The sequence below is a fragment of the Saccopteryx bilineata genome, chromosome 2 (assembly GCF_036850765.1).
Source record: "Saccopteryx bilineata isolate mSacBil1 chromosome 2, mSacBil1_pri_phased_curated, whole genome shotgun sequence".
Lineage (NCBI taxonomy): Eukaryota > Metazoa > Chordata > Mammalia > Chiroptera > Emballonuridae > Saccopteryx > Saccopteryx bilineata.
The window spans coordinates 347,841,047-347,859,776 of record NC_089491.1 but is presented as its reverse complement, the minus strand read 5'-3'; the positions used below and the strand labels follow the sequence as shown (position 1 = coordinate 347,859,776).

The window sequence follows — 18,730 nt, the reverse complement described above, 5'->3', positions numbered from 1 at the left end:
TTCTCTTTTGATTTCTGCAGCTCTGTCATAAAGAGGGGTCCTTTGTTTACAGAAGCCTCTATGGGATTCACGGGTTTTCCAGAGGCCTGTCTTGAACCATTAATGTTTCTGCTTCCTCACATTGTTATATTGTTATAACTTGTCATATTGTTATACTTGCCTGTTCTCTCTTCTGTTCCAACTGTGCCAAGTATGTACTTGATGGGTTAGGAGGAGTTCTTTCCATATTGGTTTTATCCACTTTGGAAAATCCTATATTCTTAGCAAGATTTGCATTCTTACTTTGCAATTAATTTGCCTTGATTGGGAGTTGTTTTTTTAATCATACATGACAATATGACCTAAAGTGTTTGAAATTATGGGTGAGATGAACCCTAGTACTAAATGGGAAGGAATCATTTGAGTTGGAAACTAATTTTCTTAAAGTTAATAAATTTTCATAATTCTAATAGTATGCTTCTCTGTCATATTTAACTTTGGATCTCAGGTGATGAATACTCTAATAGTAGATACCCCACTCCTCCATGGACAAAATGAAGAGGAGGTTAGTTGGAGAGAAAGCTAAATCTGAAGGCTTTTTGTTACTGCATTTGACCAAGGGGCAGAATTTAACTTATATAGATACCTATTGCCTCTACATGAGAACCAAGAACTGGGAAGTTTTTATCTGTATCAGCTGTGCACTAACTGATTTCATAACTTCAGACAATTCTCCTGACCTTTCTGGACCTGCAGTGGCTCATCTGTGAAGTGAGGGCAATACTTATCTTTGTAAATTATAAATTATGGAGTATAAACAGAAGAATTATATCTATGGCCATACCACCATGAATGGCCCGATCTTGTCTGATCTCGGAAACAGAAGCATTACAGTCCCACCCAAATGCACTGGAAGCCTCTGCAGGGTAGTACCATCTCCAATACCAGGCTCCAGCAGTCATGAGCCAAGAAAATGCCAACAAGAAGCAGTGTCAGCTTTGCTCTCCTGGCAGAATTCCTTGGGATGCCAGCCAGGCATTTTTCTCTCTCCTGGGTACTTGCCTTTTGAACTTCAGGAGATAATGGTACCTTCCTAATTCTTTTCACTGCACAGGCAGAGAAAGGGTACTTCCATTTTTTGACAAAAAGGACCATTTGCTGGCCTTGGCTGGGCCTAAAAGCCCTGAGTCATCTGAATTCAGGGATTTGGGCTGGGGCTGGGGTTTTATTGTATGACTTGCCTTGCAGATGCTGGATCCCCTGGACAGTGCTGAAAATTCCTTGTCAGGAAGCTGCCAATCCTTGGACAGGTCAGCAGACAGGTATGGGGCTATGGCTGGTTTTGGGGGTTAGTATTTAGGCATTTTGGAACTGATGGGCTGTAGAGTTAGTGTGTATCTTTAATCTAGACTCTGGTCTGTAGGCCCGTGGTAATAAAGCACCATGCTTCTGAGAAAGTACCCTCTCTGTTATTTTCCAAACACCATGAGAATGTTACGTTTATATAATCAGGTAGATGTAATAGCAGCTCACATGTAGTAAATGCTTGCTTTATTGTTCCAAGTGTTTTATATGTTTGACCCTACACATAATATATGCTGCTCTAGTACACTTGGCCTCATTGCTGTGATCTGAACTGAGAAAAAGTGGACCTTCAGTGTTTTGGAGACAAAATTGAATTATTATCTATGGGTTCACTTTTCTTTTTTTAAATGTTTCTGGTGGAATAAGAAACTGGAATGTAAAAAACAAAACAAAATATCCAGACTGCCTAGCTTACTTACTCACACTGCCTGTTTGGTGCGTAATCTTGTTCTTACAATTTTGGAAGGAACAAGTACTGTCTTTTCCATACTAAGTGGTTCTGTGGAGCTGGTTTACCCATCAGCTGGGGTATATTTGGAGTTGGCTTTGGCACTGATCCAGCTAGTCTCTCACCTTAACTTTGTTGTGTCCAAGAGAATGTTTGATTATGTCTGGCTGGGCTTAGGGCTATGGTCAGAGGCTATGGGGCAAGTTTATAGATTTTTTGTGTGTGTGTATCACTGATTAATTGTTCATGTTGGTACTGACCTTGTAATCATGGCCATATTTGTACTATGTCTTTCCTAACAGATCTGAGCACTGATGTGTGCTCTTTTCCCTCTAGATACAGAATACAGTCATAGTTACTTGTTGGTATCCAATTTGTAGTTTTGTTGGGTTTACTCTCCAAATGGGAGAGCAAGAAGGCACCCATTGAAAGTGCTAGGAGTTGCTGCCACAAATTTAGGGGTCTGCCAGGATAGTACTGTCTCTGGATTTGAACTATCTCCTAAGTTTTGTGGCCAAACAGGGAGGGGGATGTTTAGGGATGGGTAGTAGGACAGGACTACAGAAAGTCTGGGTCTAACAGTTGTAAGGGAAAGGACCATTCAGGTGGATGCTGGGACAGATAGCTAAATTTACTCACTTGTTCTTGGGTTTTTCATCTTTCCCTTCCTTGCTTTGCTTTCTCCTCCTTGAGAGTGAAACCTAGTGACCTGGTTTTACTTCCTTGATGCCTGGCCTTCCTTGAACATAGGGTTTCCATCTTCCTTTCATGGGATCTAGAGCCAGATGGATCCCAGCTCCACCAAATATTGGTCAAGTAGCTTTAGATAAATCCCTTAACCTCTCTATTTTTCAGTTTACCCATCTCTAAGATGGGATGGTAGTGATTAGTCTGAAAGGAAGACGCTTGGTGGTATTGCTCTTTTTATTACTGCCCGAGGTAAGGAATGTTTTTTGTAACTCCTATTACTAAGGTGGGAGAAAAGGCCAAGAAGGAAAAGTGCCATGCAGCCAGAGTAGGACTGGAGGGGCTCATCACTCAGGGTCTTGTCAGATTGGTCTCAGACTAGTCAAGAGAAAGTAGAGCCCTGGCCGGTTGGCTCAGTGGTAGAGCATCAGCCTGGCGTGCAGGAGTCCCGGGTTCGATTCTCGGCCAGGGCACACAGGAGAAGTGCCCATCTGCTTCTCCACCCCTCCCCCTCTCCTTCCTAAGGAAAAAAAAAAGAGAGAGAAAGTAGGAGGCTGAGCACCGAAAAGTGCTGTTTCTCTTATACTCTGCTTCCTACCATGTAATGATATGTGAGCAAGTTAGAAAGGGAGTCTATCTGTATATCTGCCTGTTGAGCTGCCTGGTGAGCTGCTGCTTTGAAAGTACGCTGAAGTCTACTGGTGATTTTGTTTTGTTTTTTCCAGTCCGTCCTTCCGGAAATCACGAATGTCCCGAGCCCAGAGCTTCCCAGACAACAGACAGGAGTTCTCAGGTGAGTTCCTCAGAGCCTGGGTGAGCCCTGCAGTGTGTCTGGGTGGGGCAGCAGGCATTCTGCTTTTGAAAGCTGAATTGGGGCCTGACCTGTGGTGGCACAGTGGATGGGGCGTCGACCTGGAAATGCTGAGGTTGCTGGTTCGAAACCCTGGGCTTGCCTGGTCAAGGCGCATATGGGAGTTGATGCTTCCTGCTCCTCCCCCTTCTCTCTCTCCATTTCTCTCTCTCCTTTCTAAAATGAATAAATAAAATAAAATAAATAAAAAAGTTTAAAAAAAAAAAAAAGATCTCTGAAAGCTGAATTGGGAAGCTAGAACTGTACTTTTTTTTTTTTTTTTTTTTTTTTACAGGGACTGAGAGAGATTCAGAGAGAGGGATAGATAGGGACAGACAGACAGGAACGGAGAGAGATGAGAAGCATCAATCATCAGTTTTTCGTTGCGACACCTTAGTTCATTGATTGCTTTCTCATATGTGCCTTGACTGTGGGGCTATAGCAGACTGAGTAACCCCTTGCCCCTTGCTTGAGCCAGTGACCTTGGGTCCAAGCTGGTGAGCTTTTTGCTCAAGCCAGATGAGCCCGTGCTCAAGCTGGCGACGTTGGGGTCTTGAACCTGGGTCCTTCGCATCCCAGTCCAACGCTCTATTTACTGCGCCACCGCCTGGTCAGGCCTTTTTTTTTTTTTTTTTTAAGATTTTATTTATTGATTTTTTTTTTTAGAGAGGAGAGAGAAAGGGGAAGGGGAGGTGGGAAGCATCAACTCAATTGTAGTTGGCTTTCATATGTGCCTTGACTGGGCAAGCCTGGGGTTTTGAACTGGTGACCTCAGCATTTCAGGTTGACTCTTTATTCATTGTGCCACCGCAGGTCAGGCTAGAACTGTATTTTAATTCTCCTCGGGTCTTAGGTGACTAGGGGCTTAAATGGATCATTCTCGACTATTTACCCATAAGCCTGTGATTCCTTTATCTTGCTCAGATCGGGAAACTCAGCTCTATGACAAAGGGGTCAAAGGTGGAACCTACCCCCGGCGCTACCATGTTTCTATGCACCATAAAGACTACAACGATGGTGAGTGTACTTCCACCCTGCTGGCTGCCTCAAAAGGGACATAGTTACAGCTCTACCATGGAAAAGCCATTGCCAAGGGGTGGGCCAGAGCACTGCAGACCTCATGTTTCCTTTATTCCTAAGGAACTGTGCCCAGACTTGAGGCACTAGAGACAGGGAGAACACAAAAAGGTGGGGTAGAGAGGACAGTATTTGTAGATACAGGATCCTGCCAATGAGAACTCTGTCCTTTTTCTGAGTACACAGCCTTCCCCAGGGCATCAGCTCTCCATTGCCCTCTTCTGCCCCATGGCAGCAAACAGAATGGAGCTTTTGCCGAGGTTTAGGGTTTAGGATGCCAAGGAAAATAGACTTCAGCTGTGGATTGGTCTTTCGAGTGCTGTGGACCTTTGAGCTAGCCTTGTGTCTTCCCTTCGCGAAGAGCTCCCTGAAACATTTCTTGGTGCTTCCTAATTCCTGCTTTTGTCCTGATTCTCAAGGTGCTTGGGACATTAGTCATCCTGGCATGAGTTAGGTAGGAGGACAGATAGGATGGACCAGAGCTGGTGTTATGACCTGGCTTGCACATTCAGCTTCAAAGCCAGATATCTGACTTGCTCTTACTCTGGACCCTGCCACCCCTTCAGGCAGAAGAACATTTCCCCGAATACGACGTCATCAAGGTAACCTGTTCACCCTGGTGCCCTCCAGCCGCTCCCTGAGCACAAATGGCGAGAACATGGGTCTGGCAGTACAATATCTGGATCCCCGAGGGCGCCTACGGAATGCGGACAGCGAGAACGCCCTATCTGTGCAGGAGAGGAATGTGCCAACCAAGTGTGAGGAGTGGGCCCTGGCTAGGAGGAGACTAACCGGGGGATACTTAGGGTTGGGAGGCCAGTGAGTCTGCTGGGGCTGTCAAGCTCAGCAGTAGGTTTCTCTGACCCATCCTCTCCACACTGGAAGAGTCTGAGAGTAGACAACAGACCCCCTTGACCTTCGTCCTCACTCCACTATTGTGTGACAAGCCACTTTCCCTCTTTGGTCTTTAATTTTTTCACATTTAAACAGAAGGGCAGTCTCCTTAATCCCTGCCATTTTAATATTTTTAGGGACTTTGGAAATATAGGTGTTTGATCAGTGCAAAAAAGAATTTAACTATGACTTCAGCCAGTCCTCTGCTTCTCAAGACTTAGGCCTTAAGGTCTGATTGACCAGGGCACTGGGCCTGCTCTAGGTAGGGGTGGAGATGCTGCAGTCAGATGTGATAGTGTGCTGGGTGATAGGGGAGCTCCAGCTAAAGGTCCCATAATAGAGCTCTGGAGAGGGCAGGATATCAATACATAATGTACACAGACTAAAGCTCTTTGCATCTTTTCTCCCATAGCTCCTAGTGCCCCAATCAATTGGCGCCGGGGGAAGCTCCTGGGCCAGGGTGCCTTCGGCAGGGTTTATTTGTGTTATGACGTGGACACAGGACGTGAACTTGCTTCCAAGCAGGTCCAGTTTGACCCAGACAGTCCTGAGACAAGCAAGGTACTGCCTTCCCCATGGTCTGACTTCCAGTTTCACTCTCTCAATGCGTCTTGTTGTTGCACAGGCTAATTGCTCAAGATGCTACGGGTTGCTTCCCCCATTGTTCTTCCTCCCAAGTTCACTTGCTGTCTGCTGAAGGGACTGTGGTCCAAAGAGCACCAAGCACCCAGGGGAGGTGTTGGGTATGAGGAACTGAGCTGATGCCAAAGTACCAAGCAACCCAAACTGAGAGGTGACCAGTGCCACAAAGAGTAGCACCTGCCCCTCACCAAATGGATGTCTCTCTCAGCCTAGGAAGGAGCCAGTCTTTGGAGCTCAACTTTGGTGTGGCCTACACTCCAATCTGAATGGATAAACACAGCAGTTTACCTTATGTACATCAGTTCCCAGGCACCCACAACTCCTTCTCCACCCCACTGTCTGCCTGTTTCCTGTGGGTATGTCACCATTGAAAGGGTTGCTCAGCATTGAGGTCAAGGGACAGACAGTTGAGAGTCCCCCCTTTTCTCTAGCTCAAGTTTCCAGGGCAGATAGATCCCCCTGATGACACTGACTAGGGCAAGCTGAGCTGATCCCAGGCAAGCAAGCCAGAGCCCTGAGAGCTGAGGTGACCGTGGCCCCTCTCCTAGGAGGTGAGTGCTCTGGAGTGTGAGATCCAGTTGCTGAAGAACTTGCAGCACGAGCGCATTGTGCAGTACTATGGCTGTCTGCGGGACCGCGCTGAGAAGACTCTGACCATCTTCATGGAGTACATGCCAGGGGTATGTGTCCCTTGATGCATGTGAGACACACACAAGAGAGGGCCTGACCTGGGACTGCAGAGGAGGGATCTCTTTGACATGGGTCTGATCACCTGAGACTCCAGAGGCTCAGAGGAGAAGGTGAGGTGATGGCAGGGTTTGCAGTCAAGAAGGGCCTGCCTCTGATCACAGTGATGGTGTGGGATGAGAAATGTCCCAGGCCACCCTCACCTGAGGCTTCCAGGATGGCTGCACTGTTCAGTAAGTCAGTAAGTACAGCCTTTACTTGGAGCAGAAGCACCTCCCTTCGAGATTTGGGTTATATATTACTTGAGGGAAGGGTTGTCTCTGACAACATCTCCAAGCTGCTCAACGACCCCTAGCAAAGCACCTGGTACACTGTAAGTGGGGATTGGATGAATTATTTCTTTGCTCCAGTGCTGGAAGCATTGCAGTGACTCCCTCTGACTTCTGTGGCTGTAGGGCTCAGTGAAAGACCAGTTGAAGGCCTATGGAGCTCTGACAGAGAGTGTGACCCGAAAATACACCCGGCAGATCCTGGAGGGCATGTCTTACCTGCACAGCAACATGATCGTTCACCGGGACATCAAGGGTGAGCAGAGGCAGGCTGTAGGGTTCCCAAGACCTGGTTGCTTAACCATTCTGAACTTTCTGAAACAGAGGATTCCAATTGTTTTCTAAGGGTTTGATGTGAAGATCAGTTAAGCAATTTGGGAAAGTACTGCAGAGTAAAGTGCTCAGCAGTGTTGGGCATGGTGACAGTCATTTCGTGCTGTAGGGTTGAGGCTTCCATCACTATCCTCTTTGCCCTGTGCATTCACATCTAATTCATAGTAACCCTGACCTCCTGAGCAGCCTTGTGACCTGGGAGGGAGAGAGGGAAAGGGGAAGGAGAAAGCCCAGTGGGTTCAGGGTTATAGCCTCTAACCTTTCATACTTTAGGAGCCAACATCCTTCGAGACTCTGCTGGGAATGTGAAGCTGGGGGACTTTGGGGCCAGCAAGCGCCTACAGACCATTTGCATGTCGGGCCCAGGCATGCGCTCAGTCACTGGCACACCCTACTGGATGAGCCCTGAGGTGATCAGTGGCGAGGGCTATGGAAGGAAAGCAGACGTATGGTGAGCAATGTAAATGTGTGGGACCCAATTTCCCTGTATGTAGTGGCTCTAACTTAGAAAAGAGCTTTGGGGCTCTGTAGGAGGGAGGGAGGGAGTGTCTGCCTCTTGCCAGCTGGGCAAAGATGCAGAGCTGGCGGTGTGTTTTAACTACAAATAGTAAATGTTATTGCTAGGAACTTAAGCTGTAGGAAACATCCCTGATGTTTACTAAAAAAGGTGGGATTGCCCGATATGCCAAGGTTGCAAGTTTGATCCCTGGTCAGAGCACATATAAGAATCAACCAATGGCCTTTGTCAGTTGGCTCCATGGTAGAGCATTGGCCTTGTGTGTGGCTGTCCAGGTTCAATTCCTGGTCAGGGCACACAGGAGAAGTGCCCGTCTGCTTCTCTACCTCTCCCCATCGCTTCTCTCTCTCTCTCTCTCTCTCTCTCTTTCTCCTCTTTCTCTCTTCCCCTCCTGCAGCCATGGCTTGAGTGGAGTGAGTTGGCCCCAGGTGCGGAGGATGGCTCTGTGGGCTCATCTCTGGTGCTAAGAGTAGCTCAGTTGCTGAGCAGCAGAGCAATACCCCAGATGGACAGAGCATTGCCCCCTAGTGGGCTTGCCGAGTGGATCCCAGTTGGAGAGCATGCAGGAGTCTATCTCTGCCTCTGTTCCTCTCACTGAATAATAATAGTTAAAAAAAAATCAACCAATGAATGCATAAATAAGTGGAACAACAAAACAGTTTCTCTGCCTCTCTCTCTTTTCTTTCCCCCTCTCTCCCTCCCCTTCCTTTCCTGTCCTCCCCTCTTCCCTTTTTCTCTTTAAAATCAATCAATCAAAATTTTTTTAAAAGAGGTTGGATCCATTCTGAGGGCCTGGATCAGCCTCTAAACACGAGCAGAAGCTGCTGCCTCTCCAAATGCTCAGACAGCTTACATTTGCTCTGCTTAACTTCATGTCCATCCTCTGAAAGGGCCTGGGAAGGCTCTTCCCCTTGGAACATTCTTATGGAGGACTGAATGATGATCCCCTGAAGATGTCCATGTACTAACCTCTTTGATCTGTAAATGTTACTACCTCTTATGACAGAAGGGCCTTTGCAGATATGATTAATTTAAGAATCTGAAGATGGGGAGATCATCCTGGATTATCTGGGTGGGCCAGTATAATTAAAAGGGTCCTCATAAAAGGGAGGCAGGAGATCAGAGGAGATGTGACAATGGAAGCAAGAGGTTGGAGAGATGCAAGAAAGGGACCATGAGCCAAAGGATGCAGACGGCCTCTAGAAGCTGAACAAAGCAAGGAAATGCTCCCCACAGAGCCTCCAGAACCACCATCCCTACTGAGACTTCGACTTTAGCCCAGTGAGACTGATAGACTTCTGACCTCCAGAACTATAAAAAATTTGTAGTTTTTGAAGCCTTTAGGTTGATGGTAATTTGTTATAGCAGCAGTAGGAAACAATTATCTTGGAGCTCTTTCTGTCCATACTAAGTGGTTCTCTTCCCCAATCCCAAGAAGTACCCAGATGGGGCCTGACCAGGCGGTGGCGCAGTGGATAGAGCGTCGGACTAGGATGCGGAAGTACCCAGGTTCGAGACCCCAGAGGTTGCGCGCGGGCTCATCTGGCTTGAGCAAAGAGCTCGCCAGCTTGGACCCAAGGTCGCTGGCTCCAGCAGGGGGTTACTCGGTCTGCTGAAGGCCCGTGGTCAAGGCACGTGTGAGAAAGCAATCAATGAACAACTAAGAAGTCGCAAGGCGCAACGAGAAACTGATGATTGATGCTTCTCATCTCTCTCTGTTCCTGTCTGTCTGTCCCTGTCTATCTCTGCCTCTAAAAAAAAAAAAAAAAAAAAAAAAGAAGTACCCAGATGGATATAGGTTGATGAAGCCCGTGTGGACGAGGCCAGTAGTGCTTTGAAGCCTCTATAAGGTGCCAACCCTCAGCTTGTCCCATGCTGCCTCAGTGTCCTGAGAAAAGCATCTCCTTTTCACCACAGGGGACAGGGCAGCTGAGAGCCTGGGGCTGGCCGAGAGGGCTGGCCAAGAGGTGACATAGAGTTCTCTCTTTCCAGGAGCCTGGGCTGCACTGTGGTAGAGATGCTGACAGAGAAACCACCGTGGGCAGAGTATGAAGCCATGGCTGCCATTTTCAAGATTGCCACGCAGCCCACCAATCCTCAGCTACCCTCCCACATCTCCGAGCACGGCCGGGACTTCCTGAGGCGCATTTTTGTGGAGGCCCGCCAGAGACCTTCGGCCGAGGAGCTGCTCACACACCACTTTGCACAGCTTGTGTACTGAGCTCTCAAGGCTACGCTGCTGCCGGCCGCCCCTGCTGCATGGGCAAGGAGCTGCTATGGGACTCAGCAAAATTGCTGCTTCTCCCAGGCAAGGTTGTGGACCATGGAGCAATAGTCCAGCCAGCATTTGCCTGTGCCCCTTCCACCACTGGGGCTCAGAACTAGTCGGATGGCTGGAGCCTCAAGGACTGGAAGCCCCAGCCTGCCAGACCTGAGAACCCTGAAGCTCAGTGTGGAGGGTAAGGGACTAGGAACAGTGTGCCAGGTGCCATGGGCCCTACCCTCATGGCTGTGTCCTGACACTGCAATCAGCACCAGAGCTGCCCAGAGGGTCTGGGGACACAAGATGGACACGAGGATCCTGATAGTGTTAACTTTCATTCAGAGTGTTACTTTCTCTTCCCCTTGTCTGGAGTTCACCAGGGCATCTCTGGGCTGGATGAGCCCACCCAAGCCTGAGGTAAAGCCCAGCATCCCACAGCCAATGGAAGGCAGAGGCCTGGGCTGCACTCTCCCTGGAACCCCCCAGGTCAGCTTTGCTAGTCCCTGTCATTACCAAAGATGAAGCAAATGTTATGCTGCCTTATTCAGGGAAGGAGGAGTCAGTTCTGCCTGCCCCTGTGACCCTGCCTTCCCAAGCAGGGGCCTGAGATGTGGAACTGCCCATCAAGGGGGCAGTTTTATCAATGCAATTGTCTCTGTTTTACAAGTTGGAGTCACTCTTATGCTGTACCCAGTTTCTTGACTGTGTGCCCTGTGGGCTCTGAGTACCCCTGCTATGGGCTTGAGCCTTGGGCTGGATTGGAAAGAGCTGAAGGTAATGGCCTTTGTGCTCCTGGCCTGGCATCTGGTCCACCCCTGCAGCAGACAGGAAAATGGACAGCACACTGAGCCTCTGATCCAGTGGGTCACTCTGACCTGAGCAGGCCACTCAGGCTAGCCAGGAGAGTTATATCAGGCTGTCTATAAGTATGACCCTGCAAGGCCAGAGTCCTCTCCAACTGGTGGAAGGAAAAGCCCCTGTGCTGCCACCATGTCCAAAACCACCAGCTCTGTTCCTCCTTGGCCAGCCTTGCCCATCCCCATGAGGTCTCAGCCTTTCCCCTCTTGCTCCTCCCTCAGGGGAGGAGTGGCAGCAGGGGTCTGGGAGCCTGTATCTCCAAGCAGCTTAGAGTTGGCCTTATTTACCTCAGCCTGGGCGCTGGTCCTTTCTTCCGGCCCCTCCCCTCCAATGTGCCTATTGCTAGAGCTCCTCCCTCTCAACACCCAGTTTCCTTGGGAGTTGTCATTAAAGGAAAAAAAAAACAAAAAACCAGCGCCCAGGGATGGGTGTCTCCAGGGAGCTGGGGATTAGTGCCAGGCAGCTCATTGCCAGCCATGCCCACTTCCCTGCAGGCACCAGAACAAGCCAAAGCCTTCGTTGTATGTTGACGATGCACTTTTATGAATGTAGTTTCTATCGCTGTTTTTAGCCTTTTCACATCATGTAATGTGAGGCCTTGTACTTGTTAATTTATATCTCAGATCATATTTGATGGTTTCTATATATATCACTTCTAGACTGTTACAGGTGATGGACACCTCAAGAGAAAATGAAAGCAGATTTTGCAGGAATGTGCTGCGCGGTGCCAGTTGGGCCTGGGCCTATTTTCATCCTTTTCCCCCAGGGGTCTGTCAGGCATCCCCAGCCCGGCCCTATCCTGCTTCCACCTCTGCCCTCACCCAGGGTGGGACTGGCCCTTCATCTCGACCAAAGCTGCCTAGTGGCAGCTCGGCCTCTCCATGACCCCATCCTGATGGCTCCACTACTCTTCTTGGGCTCACACCCTTGACCTGTCCCCACTTCTCAAGAGGAACAGCATGTGTGGTGCCAGAGCTGACAAGATGAGACGACTCTGTGTTCCAGGTTCAGGCTCTCACAGAGCCCCTGCCCACCCCACACCCCAGGGTCTTAGCTCACAGGGAATGTGATTTTTTTTTTAATGAATTTACAAGCAAGCCAACAAATCCTGCACTCCAAAAATAAAGACCCTGATTTTTTTTGTGCCAAAAACTGTGGACATGCTGGCTCAGCATCCTCAGGACCAAGCTGTTACTTTATTTTAATTTATTATTAAATAATCCAGATAAAAAGGCTTAGAACAGTCTGGGCCCAAAGCTTCTGAAGGGCAGTCTCCTAACAGCCCCAGGGTTGTTGTGGGGAGGGCCATGTGCCATTTGGTCACCATTCCATGGGGTATGTCAGCTTTGGCTAGCCCAACAGAGGCAAGGGCTGGAGACAGTCTGCCCTCTGACACCCTCCTGCCCCTCCCACCCACCTCAGCTCTGTGTCTGAATTGTGGATCGTGCAGAAGAACCTGCAGCCATAGTTATTGGACTGTATCTTGACTGAGGGCTTGCAGAGCAAAGCCAGGCCAGTGTCGCGCATTACTTAAAATAAAAGGGATCATTTATACCTGAGGGGTCCTGTGGCAGTGATTTTGGTTGAAGGGTGGAGGGAGTAAGTGTATGCCTGGGAGGGGCCAGGTATAGTGCCTGTCAACAAACTTGGGTCTCTCAGCATTTAACCTGAAATAACTCCAAAAGGGATCCTGGGATGGAATGACTTGGCTCTTAACCACTGCTGGCTCAGAAGTGACACTCCCTTGTCTTGCTCCCAAGAGCTCTGCAAAAGGCAGTTCTGAGTCAGGGCTGATTTACCAAGGTTGCACTGTTAGCCCCAAGTGTCCTAGTGGCTCCCAGAACCTTTGTGGCATCTTGCAGTCTTCCCAACCCAGAGGACTACCTTTAGCCTCATCCTTTCATGGCAGGAATCAGGTGCCTCTAGGAGCGATCTCTGGAGTCTCCCCACTGGTCTGTCTACTGTTGTTGCTTAGCTCTGAACAGGGAGAGACCATCCTTGTCCCCATCTGAAGCTTCTGGTACAGAAGTTGGGCCTGCCCTCAGTGAGGCTCTCAGCAGCTCTCAGAGGACCCACTCTACCTATTGAGTGTTAGCTCTGCTGCTTCAAGGGACAGTGTCTATCTCAATACAGCACAGTGGCCATTTGCCACCAGAGCTTTAAGCCTAGCTACTACTTACCCTGTCCTATGGGCATAAGGTCACTTAAGAACTTGAGTTGTAGGGGGCAGTGGCAGCAAATCTCCAGCAGGAGTCTTTCCTCTTATTCTATCAACTTAAATAGCTCACAGGCAATTTGGGGAAATCAGGACAGCTGGGTCTAAGGTAAGGACAACCCAGACTTCCTGCTGTTATTCCATGAGGGGGAGGGGAGTCTTAGGTCCTCTAAGCTTGCCTTGTTTGTTGTCCCTCAAGAGGAGCAGACAAGCTGTTTGGACTACCTGGGACATTGACCATTGATCATGGCTGCCCCACTCACTAGAACTTGAAAGAGCAGGGTGAAATGACAGATGGGGGAAAGGTAGAGACCAGGAAGCCTTTGACATCACTTGCTGAATCTGTTGATTCCCTCCATCCCTCGCTGATTTCCAGGGCAGCAGGGGCCCAGAAGAGGACTCGACAAAAGGGTTCTGTCTTGCACCCCAACATACTGAAGTGCAGTGAGGCCAAGCACTATCATGCACTGATGGCCTGACCCTCTTAACCAACTTAAGGCTGAAGGATAAGAGTTTGCTATAAAATCACTCTGGGTTTGACAGCAAGGAGACCTGGCTGGGAAGAGGAAGTCCCTTTTCTCAGGCTGGCTGGTATTTCCAACTGCCTCTTACCAAGGTCAGATGTGCTCTGGGCTGACCCTGTTCCCCCGTTTTACCTCTGTATGTTGAGTCTGTGTCCTTCCTGCCACAAAGCCCCCCATCAGGCCACATAATACAGACTCAGGATCTGTTGAAACATGTTTAAAACGGGGTTGATCACAGCAGTCAGAACCGGCACAAACAAGAGGGAGTGTGGCTGCTGCCAGATACCTGCCCGTCTCTGTGGCTCTCAGCTCAGTGGGTGCCTTAGCTTCTGTTTCTTGATGTCAATAGTGCAAGATGGTCCCAAGCCCCACTGAGGCATGCCTTGCCTTGCAGGGAGGGGCAGGGCTGCTCTACTACTCCCCATCCCTCCCCCACTGAGCCCTGATGGGCATTCCCTGAGGCCCAGCAGGAGACACTGGCACTCCTTCCTCCAAAGTCTCCATGGCTCAGAACCAGGTTAAGGGCAGAGGTAGATGGGGAGACATAGGGGTCATACAGAGCCCCAGGTGGCAGTGCGGGAGCTTAGGACCCTGAGGGGGGCATGCTGATTCCTTGCTGGAGAAAAGGCACCTAGATAAGGAAGTTGGGCTTGGGAGCCTCCCAGGGAGCCAGAGGGTGAGGTGGGACAGGCTGAAAGCAGGAAGCAGGGTGGTGAGCAACCCCCAATCCTAAATCACCACTCATTGAGGGAGAATGAAGGAATCCTGGAGCAGAGCCCTGCCCCCATAACCTTATGCCTGAGCAAGATGGCCTCATTCCCTTCCCACCCTACCTCCCCACCCAAACCCAAGTCCACTCTCTTTTCCACACTTCCCACCGTCCTGCTCCAGGCCCTCTACAGAGGGAATGGACGGTCAGAGGGCCTCAGGCTGTCTCCGTGCCATGGCCCACCTCCTTGTGGGTCCAGAGCTCCTTGTGCTGCTTCCGGCCGAAGCCCTCATCATAGTTGCCTTTGCTCTTAAACAGCTGCTGAAAGTGGGGTTTGCAGTAAAATTCCCCGTGCAACGCCGCATAACTGCCCAGGCTGCAGAAGCAGAACAACTGTGGTCAGGACAGGTTAGGTCAGGTCAGATCAGATCAGGTCAGGGCTGGAAGGCGAGGGCAGGGGCAGGGCAAGGACACACCTCAGTTTGGTGTGACAGTGCTTGCAGCAGAAGCAAGAGTTGTGGAAAATGAGCTTGTCTGCCACCAGCCGCTCCATGGGGTACACGGTCTTCTGGCAGGCAGCACAGATCTCCTTCACTGCTCGAAGGCTGAAGGACTGTTGAAGGGAGAGACTCAGCCAAGAGTTTGACACCCATCCCTTCCTCCCCCAACACCCCATTCCCAGGGCCCTACCTTGGAACGCTGAACAGTGCTGGGGCCACCACCGCCTTTGGCTTCCTGAAGGAGAAAGCCAGTCAGGGCAGAGGCAGCTGAGAGATGCCCCAGACCTTCATTGGAGTCACCAGCCCACATCCCAGGAGTACTCAAGGGGGCAGGGGCAGAGGGTGGTAGGCAAACACAGCGCTCCTCACCCCTTCATCCCCAGGCCAGACACCTGCCCGGGGTGTCCTCCCACCCGGCTGATCACCTACATGAGAGGGGGTGGCCTGGGTGGCTCCTGCAGCCTGGAACATGGCTGGTTGGAAGTGATGGAGGTTCGGGTGGAGACGCGGCACCCGCTGGGTTCTGCAAAGGGAAGTCGGTCGGTGGGGCCCCACAAGCCCTTCCCCAGCCTGCAGGGTGGGGGTGAGGGTGTTTACAAGCAGGGGACTAGGGGGCTGTGGTTGGGACTTTCCCTAAGTCACTTCCTGTTGCTCTGGATCTTGCCACTTCCGCCCCTCACCCACCTCCCCCTTCTCCCGCCCGCCCCCAACGCTGCTCCCCAAGAGCCAGGGGCCCTGAGTGGAACCATGCGTTGGGGGATGAACATAGCGGCTGAGGGGTCTGCGCGGCAGCATGAGCGCCCGGCTGGCAAAGATCCCTCCTGGGGTGGGGGTTGGGGTGGAGGTGAGGGAGGTCAGAAGAGGGCAGGCTGAGCAGGGCCACGGCGACAACCCGCTGCCCCGGCCTGACCCCAGCCCCACGCTGCCCAGAGCGGAGACGAGCGCGGAGGCCGCTGGCGCTCCTAGGTCGGTCGGCTGACCCAACCCCTAGACAACGCTCTCCGGCCCCGCCGCCCGCGCGCCCCGCCCCTCGGCCCCCGGACCCGCGTGGACGGACCCCGACCCCCATGTCCACTGCGGGACCAGTCATGGGAGACTTGGCCCCATCCCCACCCGGAGACCCGCCCTGGAAGCCGGCCACTAGCCACAAGGCCCCAGGCGAGAGCGACCGATGGAAACACTCCGTGTTGGGACCCCGGTGCGGCGGTTCCCGCAGCTCCCATCTAGTCACCCGTGTTGTAGACCCCTCCCTCCGGCCTCCAGCCCAGGTGTCTCACCGGGTCCCGGCCTGGGCCGCGGGGTGGGGGTCGGTCTCTGGTAGGGCGCCTCGAGTGCAAGGTGGGCGCGGGCGCGAGGTACCGCCGCTCGCCTGTAGTCCCCAAGCGGCCGCCGCCGCCACCGCCTTATCGCAGCACCGCCCCCGCCGGCCCCCGCCTCGCGCCCGCCCATTGGCTCCGCCGCGCCCGGAGCCGCCTCCGGGCCCGGGCGCCGCCGCCGACCCCCTCTGCGCTTTGTCTTCCCCTCGCTCGCCGTCCCCACCTTTGTCTGCCCCCCTCCCCAAGCCCGCGCTCCCCGTGCTCGCACCTCCCCTCGGCCCTACGCTCGCTGGCCTTGTGAAACGGCTGCCCCGTCGGCCCACTCCAGACGGAGGCAGGGACAGGAGCCCTAGGACCCCGCGCTGCATGCTTCAGGGCGGGGACGAGTTCAGGCTGAGACCCCGGGGGTCGCAGGACAAATAGCGCTCCGAGAGAGGCTCCTGCGGCGGAAAAGGAGAACCTGGCTTTGCCTGGGCCTTTTGTTGCTTCAGTTTCCCCGAGTTGGCCCCCGAGGGCACGGGCCCAGCTGACCCTATTTCCGCCGGGCGCTTTGTGGGCCCCGCAGCCTGATAGGTCACGTGGGCGCGGTCCCGGAGGCCCGGCCAGGGCTCCATGGCTCCCACGCCCCCTGGGGCCGCCGAGTCCTTCCGTTGAGAGGGTTAGCCCCTTGCGCTTGCGTGGCCACCAACGAAGATGACAGCGGTGGCCGAGGCATGCGGTGCCGTCACTCCCGGCCGCTAGGTACAGTCTGAGCCTCAGGGAGGGCCCCGGGGCCTTTGTGTTCAGTCACCTTCGGCCGTTTGCTCACCACGGGGTTGGCCTGTCCAAGAGTGCGGCAGGACCACCACCCGTAGCGCCATCTCCTAAGACAAGGGGTCTGGGAAGCAGCTTCCTATGGTGTTCTGGAGCGCTCGCCCTCCGGAAGCGTTTCTGCGTTAGTCATCCCTGGCCCTTGCGTTTCTGCGGCCGGATTTGTAGGGTTAGTCATCCCTGGCCCTTGCGGACACCTTGGCCTGCGAGAAGTCAGGGCACTTGCTTCAGGGAAAGAGATTTCCATCCTTAAGCAACCCTCGGTGCACTCAAACCTCATTTAATGCACACGGGAGTGAGACCTGAAGGTTTGCAGTGACTGTTCCAAGTAATACAGCTGGTGGAGCAGGGCTGAGTGAGAAGCCAGGTCTCCTGACCCCAGTTTCTTTTTTTTTTTTTTTTTTGACCCCAGTTTCTTAACCTGCACCCCACAAGCCAGCAGCCTGCTTCTCCAGCCCACAGCCTCAAGTCTGAGGCACAACAGAAAGCCGGTGAGGAACATCCCTCATCCAGGGTAGGATAGAGCCTCAGCTGTGCGGGAAACAAGCTGAAGCAGCCTCCTGGATGGGCTTCTGCTGGGAGGGTGGAGGCTGCTGGGCACCGAGGACTGCAAAGCTAAGCTCTGCCTGACACCGGGCTGGAAGATGTTTCACGAAGCACATTCCTAAACATAGCTTGTTCCCACACTGTTTGGGAATAGAACTAGTAGCTCCAGAATACAGCCCACACACTTGTCAGGGAGCAGAACAGCACATCGCAGTGCCTCCGCACAGAGGAGGGAGGCAGTAGGCTTCCCGGTCCCAGCCCGTCCCCAGCGCCCCCCCCCCCCACGCCGTTCCGTGGCTCACTCAGCGCATCCACCCTGCTCTTCACTTTTCTCCTCAGTCTCCCATTCCTCTCCAGAGGATTGTGTTTGGGTGGAGCTGCAGAGATGTAAGGGTGAAGCCTCCCAACAAATCTGCAGGCTGAACTGCAGGCAGCTGACAAGAGTCAGCAGTATGGCTTGAAAATGAGCTGACAAGCAAGGTGAATAAAACAGTTTACAGCAAAGAAAACTGGCTGATAATGATATTAAAAAAGTGGGGGCTGGGCCTGACCTGTGGTGGCGCAGTGGATAAAGCGTCGACCTGGAAATGCTGAGGTCGCCGGTTTGAAACCCTGGGCTTGCCTGGTCAAGGCACATATGGAAGTTGATGCTTCCAGCTCCTCCTCCCTTGTCTCTGTCTCTCCTGTCTCTCCCTCTCCTCTCTAAAATGAATAAATTTTTTAAAAAAGTGGGGGCTGGGGGGCTTGAGGTTTAAACAAAAAGAGCTGGGCAGGGGAGAGGAGGGTTGGCAATATATGTGACCTGGCCTTCCCATTCATTCCATTTCAGGTCTTCCCAGCCCACCTCATGGTCGGTGTCAATCTTTCACATCAACCCCTGTAGCTGCCCAAGGAATAGGGGTTTTTTCTTTTTAAAATTGGTGTTAGAATTTCAAAGAGAAAGTGAGAGGATTTGATAGTTCAATGCGGCTTTGGGGAAGAGGGAGGGGCACTTCCTTAATCTGACATTTGAAGTGCCCCACCCAGAACAGTGCAACTCACCCCTGAGGGACTGGCAGGAGGGAAGGTGCCAAGCTGGTGCACATGCAGGCTGGGAAGCACCTTGGAGAAGACCTAGATTAGAATCAGCCCCTGGCCTGGCATCTCTGGCAGCCAGCCAGGGTGACAGGGCAGGGGGGCTG

At 52.0% G+C, this 18,730-nt stretch overlaps 2 protein-coding genes across 9 annotated transcripts in view; one reads left to right on the top strand and one right to left on the bottom strand.

The window, feature by feature from the left end:
• Positions 1-12,007, top strand: part of MAP3K3 (mitogen-activated protein kinase kinase kinase 3) — an 84,981-nt gene extending 72,974 nt beyond the window's left edge. For 2 of the 4 annotated variants that reach the window (XM_066262644.1, XM_066262647.1), the window contains 9 exons: positions 1,228-1,289; positions 3,205-3,272; positions 4,254-4,346; positions 4,973-5,164; positions 5,713-5,861; positions 6,491-6,622; positions 7,085-7,214; positions 7,565-7,742; positions 9,801-12,007. In XM_066262644.1, the coding sequence (XP_066118741.1) occupies positions 1,228-1,289; positions 3,205-3,272; positions 4,254-4,346; positions 4,973-5,164; positions 5,713-5,861; positions 6,491-6,622; positions 7,085-7,214; positions 7,565-7,742; positions 9,801-10,029 (1,233 nt within the window). In that variant the 3' untranslated portion in view covers positions 10,030-12,007. Of the gene's footprint in view, positions 1-1,227; positions 1,302-3,204; positions 3,273-4,253; positions 4,347-4,972; positions 5,165-5,712; positions 5,862-6,490; positions 6,623-7,084; positions 7,215-7,564; positions 7,743-9,800 lie in introns of all 4 variants that reach the window. The other 2 variants (XM_066262643.1, XM_066262646.1) reach the window with 1 other exon arrangement.
• Positions 12,008-13,870: 1,863 nt separating this feature from the next.
• Positions 13,871-17,129, bottom strand: LIMD2 (LIM domain containing 2). Of its 5 annotated transcripts, none has more exons than XM_066262651.1 (5): positions 16,462-17,129; positions 15,247-15,400; positions 15,068-15,112; positions 14,854-14,990; positions 13,871-14,753 (listed from the first exon to the last, which is right to left on the bottom strand). In XM_066262651.1, exons 2-5 carry the CDS (start codon positions 15,346-15,348, stop codon positions 14,594-14,596), a joined length of 444 nt encoding a protein of 147 aa, XP_066118748.1. In that variant the 5' UTR covers positions 15,349-15,400; positions 16,462-17,129; the 3' UTR covers positions 13,871-14,593. The 5 variants fall into 5 exon arrangements, with proteins under 5 accessions (XP_066118748.1, XP_066118750.1, XP_066118746.1 ...); XM_066262653.1 differs by having other exon boundaries at positions 15,307-15,400; positions 16,462-17,094; XM_066262649.1 differs by lacking the exon at positions 16,462-17,129 and adding an exon at positions 16,155-16,358 and having other exon boundaries at positions 15,247-15,447.
• Between the last annotated feature and the right edge of the window lie 1,601 nt (positions 17,130-18,730).

Coding starts and splice junctions, on each gene's coding strand:
- LIMD2 (XM_066262651.1), bottom strand. CDS start 15,348: ATGTTCCAGGCTGCAGGAGCCACCCAGGCCACCCCCTCTCATGTAGGT. Junction 15,113..15,246: donor TCTGGCCTGGGGATGAAGGG/GTGAGGAGCGCT, acceptor TTTCTCCTTCAG/GAAGCCAAAGGCGGTGGTGG. Junction 14,754..14,853: donor CACTGTCACACCAAACTGAG/GTGTGTCCTTGC, acceptor CTGCTTCTGCAG/CCTGGGCAGTTATGCGGCGT.